The sequence below is a fragment of the Lipophrys pholis genome, assembly GCF_963383615.2.
Source record: "Lipophrys pholis genome assembly, chromosome: 21".
Taxonomy (NCBI): domain Eukaryota; kingdom Metazoa; phylum Chordata; class Actinopteri; order Blenniiformes; family Blenniidae; genus Lipophrys; species Lipophrys pholis.
In genome coordinates, this window is record NC_137649.1 from 22,070,575 (window position 1) to 22,075,683 (window position 5,109).

Below are 5,109 nucleotides of genomic sequence, written 5' to 3' on the forward strand. Positions count from 1 at the left end.
TCCATGGACCCACATACGCCACGCGCTCCGACAGGAAGCTGCTCCCGTCCTCGGCAGGTTTACCTGCTTACGTCCAGCAGGACTGGACAGATTGGGAGGATTTCATCACTTCTGACGAGCCGCCCACTCAGCGCTCTGATTCAGACGCGCCTCGCTCATGTTTCTCTGCACAAGTCGGCGAGCGTGGGCACTGACAAGGGCACACAAAGTACATGTGCACTGATTGTGTAAACACTCTGGAGCAACTCCTCTATTGACGGGGTCCAAGGACGACGAGTGGATGTGAGGCTGACGGCCATCGGGTTACAAATCCTCTCCCCACTCTGACGCCTGTCAAAGCTCAACCCTTTACCTGTGGAAGCGCAGAATAGAGCCAGCAGATAATAGTGATAATCCACTGTTTTGGCAGGCTTTGTGGTGGGAAATTTACTGAAGATCCCTGGAAGCAAAGCTAATTTATGATTTATGAATAATTGTAGGAATTGCATGTTTTTAATGCATGAATGACAGGGTTTGTTGTTGTATCACCTTTTCTTCTTCAAAACTTTTTAAAGGGCCTTTATTGAAACCCCATAAGTGTTGTGTAAGGATAGTTTCAATACTTCATGGTCAGTGTTTTTTTGGGGGTTTTGGCATTTACACGTGATTAATGTGTTGAAAAGGAGAAGCAAAAATTTTATTTTGAAAAAGAAGATCCTTTTATTTCACCATTTCAACACATTTTCACCAAAAAAAACATCAGTACAAAAATAGAAAAATGCAAAAACACAAATGCATTTTAATTTTCTTCTTTGGGTTGCACATTTAATGACACCTGAGGAGGAACGAGCAGGTATCAGGATTTGATTTGAAGCTTGATTGATGCTACCTGGCAGATAAATCCTGCAGGTCAATGCAGTGCTTCAGTCTTTCAGGCTGCGGCAGAGTTTTTTTTTCTTTTTAGTCTTTCGCAAGAAAATGTATGTTACATAGCTTTCCTTACATTTCAAGGCTTTGTACCAGACTCCCAGCATGCACCCTGGTTCAGTCAGCACTGTGTGAGTACAAGAGAAGTCCTGCAACTTTTTCTGATTAGTATTAGTATCTGAGGCAGATTGATAGTATCTATAGACCTGCTTACACCAGATTTCAAGTGAAGATGATTTTTAATTTTTTGGGGGCATTTTGGTTTCAGAAAAGTTTTGCATTTACACCAACGTTTAAAAAATTACGTTTTTTTTTTTATTATTCAATATTTTAAAATTCCTTATAGCCAATGCGCCCCACCCGTGCCCTGTCCAGCACCAAGTGCTCATCGTGATCCTTCAGCTCTGAGAAGCACCCGAGGATGAATCCAAAATCACTTCCTCGTCGACGGCTGCACGCCTCCAGCCTCTTCATCCGACCATGGAAATGAGCCACATGTCAAGTGACACACAAGCATGTGGTAGGTCAACGGCTCAAGTTCACTTCTGCAGCAGGGGTAGGTGTGAATGCGCACACAAGCACGCTCAGCATCGTGTGTGCATTCACACCTATGACATATATACGACATATATTTTCATTTTGCTAAAAAAGAAAAAAAAAAATTAAACAAGATGAAAATGTTCATTTACACTGAAGTTTGTAAAAAACCTACAGGAAACTTCACAGAGGCGCATCCAGCTCCAGATTAAAGGGTTGTGGACTGCAGGACGAGCTTACCTCATTCTGAGAAACGCAATTTATTTATTGGTTCTGACCAAAAAAATGTTAATCTTCAAACCGACTTGCATTGCTTCCATTATGAATTGATATGTTTGCCCATGTCACACTGTTAGTCGTTGAGTCAGTTGCAATCTGCACAGTTCTATCTTAAAATGGACAAAACATCGGAACAGTAGAGGTGTTTATTTGTGTTAAAACTGCAACAGTATAATAACAAGCCTGGTGCGTTTGTGGATGCTTTGAAATGGTACAGTTGTTTTTCATGCAAGATGAAATGAGAGCATTCCAGGGTTTCTGCTGTGAAGGTGAGCTGACGTGATTCCACGTTACATGGCCGTGGGGTCGTTGATCTTGCCCATGAAGAGGATGTTCCGTGTGTGGTAGTCGATGATGAAGACCATGAAGGGTCTGTTGAATTTCACTGCTTCGGGCATCATCATGGGCATGATTTCTATGGTGGTTGTGGCCGCCGCCTCTGTCCCGGTTTCGTCCACACTGAGCATAGCCTGGTGGGACACCTGAGGAGTAACAAGGAGATAAAACTCAGTGTCAAGTTGATTCACAGTTCTTTCTGCGGCGTGCATGATTATAATAGGACTTCAAGTTCTACCTTTGACACTTTGACCTTAATGTCCTCGGACATGCCAGAGAAATCAGCTGAGTCTGAAAAGGCGTCAGTTACTCCCATTTCCAGGAGTATCTCTTTCAACGAGGCATCGGCGGAGATGGAGAACTTCGGCATGACAATATCGACGTTACTGAGGGGTGAAGAAAATTAGTGACGTCAGAGTTGCTCGGGATTCACATGGAGGATGTCTATGGTGCTGGAAAACTAGACACGTGTAGGTCTTCAGAACAAAAGCACGTTTCTGACTTACTACTTCAAGAACGATTGTATCCAATAGTCAAAACGCTTAATGGTGAAGTTGTCCTCCACCTCCTTCATTTTGCCTTCGTCGGGCAGGACAATAACCATGCTGGTGTTGCCCTTGTAGGGCAGCCTGACGACAGTGGCGTGATTTTCATTGTCATTATAGATGTCGTAGCGCCCCATCCTCTTCATCATGTCCACCTGAACTTTGGTAGATTCGTCCACATGGAAGTCATCTTTGGCTGTAATGGTGGCATCAAAGGGTTTTACCCACTGTCCTGTATGAGATAAAGGTGTAGATTTGTTATAGTTTGTTCATGTTTTTGAAGAAGTTAGACAATGAAATGGAAGACTGGTCCTACCTCTGAAGTAGACGTAGTTCAACAGCACCATCACCGTCGCAGGGTCCAAGTCCTTCACCATGTCTTTGATCTTGTCGTGCGTTTTCTGGGCGACGTGTTTGTTGATCTCGGCTGCAGCTGCCTCGGGATTGGCAAAGTCAACGTTCAAGAGCTGACCGGAGTGGTGGTGCTTTATATCCTTCACAAACTTCTCGCTGGGTTGAAAACCTGAGCCGACTGCAATCATGTTGCCAACGTCCAGTTGCTGGTTCTCCTGGTTTTCTCGGAGGATCGAGAAAAAATGCTCGTAAGCATTATCTATCTGGGTCTGGTTGAAATCGGCGTAGCCCAGGGTGGACATCAGCTGGCTGTGGGTGTTGCCCCGGGCTCCCACAGACAGCATGGACAGGGCAGCCGAGATGCCCGTTGGAGAGTAAAAGATGTTCTTCCCAGCTGCAGTCCTGGCATTCAGACGTTTGTAGAGGGCGAGCGCAAACTCTGCATCGGGTTCGGCCAGCTTATGACAGGTTAAAGCTCCCTCATTTGCGACGTGGCTGTCATGGTGGACGTGGTGATCTGCCCAGGCCACGGCCAGAAACACTGCTGCGATAACGCAGCTCACAACGGTACTGGGCATCTCTGGAGCCTGTATGGGGAAAGTCTAGTTAGCTCACTCATACGGTTCATCAGAATGGATTTTTAAGGTTGTATTAAAAAAAAAAAAAAAACAAAGCAACAATTAAGCATCTGAGCTTACCTTTAATGTCGACTTTGCTGCAGACAGTTAGTCAGAAATTCCCCCCCTTTTATACAAGAGCTGTGAGAACCAGCTGACAGTTTGGTCAAACATTAACCAAGAGCAGACTTCTCCTCTTGTTTGTCCTGAGAAATGTCTGGCTGGCTGGGCCATTGTCGCTGATGCAATACAACCCACACATTATGGCAAATGGGTGACGTATCCTAGGCAAGGACTGCTCTACAAACCCAGTGTATGTGTATTGCATCAAATAATTCTATGGCCACAGTGATAGTCGAAAGCTTTGAGACAAGTCAGTCATACTTGTATACACAGTCAGTCTGGACAGTCACTCTTGGTCACACAGCAGTTAGTCAATATTATTGGTTCAGGGAACTGAAGGTCTATCGTCTTGATGCCAACATCAACATGGAATTAAAAGCCCTTGATACTTTGGCTACTTCTTTTACCTCCCGGTATTACTGATGACTATGCACAAATGAAGGCTACTTCAACACATCACTTTATCTGCTTCACCAGAACTGTGTCGCTAAACTGCGTTTAGCGACCAGCCACAACAATAAAACCACTGAGTAGTGAAGTGGACTACTGCATTATGTATCAGTGACACGTCTTTGTTACACCATTAGTTTTGATGGTAATTCTAACAGGTTACTATTCTGAAACTGATATATGAAATGAAATATAGGTTAAGTGGATTTTACTTATACAGCTTTTCAACTGCTTCTACGGTTCCAAAAGTGCCTCACAATGTTGGTCACAAGCAAGGAAGACAAAGCATTAATTAAATAAAATTATAAAAGCTGATGTTTCATCTTTTAATAAAACAAAGTTGCATGGATGTTCAGAAAGATTTCAGTGTTTGTGATCTGTTAACACAAAGACACTCCAGGATTTTTTATTTTGTTTTATTCTTTTTACTTTAACCATTCTGACAAGATGTTATCAGTAACTGCATAACAAGGACAGGTTCCATTCTGGCAGGAAGGGCAAACACAGAGACATAAACACAGTTTTAGCAGTCATAATTACCTTCACCAACAAACCTTGGGGCTAAAGTTGTGTTTTTGTCTGCGTGTATGTATGGTTTCCATGGGGACAAGGTATGCTCTCTTCCGAGTGGCCATTCTAGTTGGATATGAAATGATTGACATGTAACATGGATGGATGGATGGATGGAGGCCCCATTTACATGGTCATTTTTCAAGTGAAAACGCATTGCTTTTGCATTTTTGTTCCAGAAAAGTTTCACATTTGCACATATACAACGTTCGGAAAACAATGTAGTTTTCATGTTGGACCACTAGTGGGTGCCGCTGGTTGTTTTTGTAATGAAACGACACACGTATGTGCAGAGAACAATACGCTATAACCATTAATGATGGTGAGTACACGGACATTTGTATGGAGTTGTATTGCTACTCTAGATGACTCTCAAATTTAAAGCCTCCAAG

The 5,109-nt window shown here is 43.3% G+C and overlaps 1 protein-coding gene across 1 annotated transcript; it reads right to left on the reverse strand.

Moving 5' to 3' along the window:
* Positions 1-1,854: 1,854 nt before the first annotated feature.
* Positions 1,855-3,981, reverse strand: LOC308126378 (alpha-1-antitrypsin homolog). The gene is made up of 5 exons (XM_080490729.1): positions 3,656-3,981; positions 2,920-3,544; positions 2,565-2,835; positions 2,297-2,444; positions 1,855-2,204 (listed from the first exon to the last, which is right to left on the reverse strand). Exons 2-5 carry the CDS (start codon positions 3,533-3,535, stop codon positions 2,013-2,015), a joined length of 1,227 nt encoding a protein of 408 aa, XP_080346855.1. The 5' UTR covers positions 3,536-3,544; positions 3,656-3,981; the 3' UTR covers positions 1,855-2,012.
* Between the last annotated feature and the right edge of the window lie 1,128 nt (positions 3,982-5,109).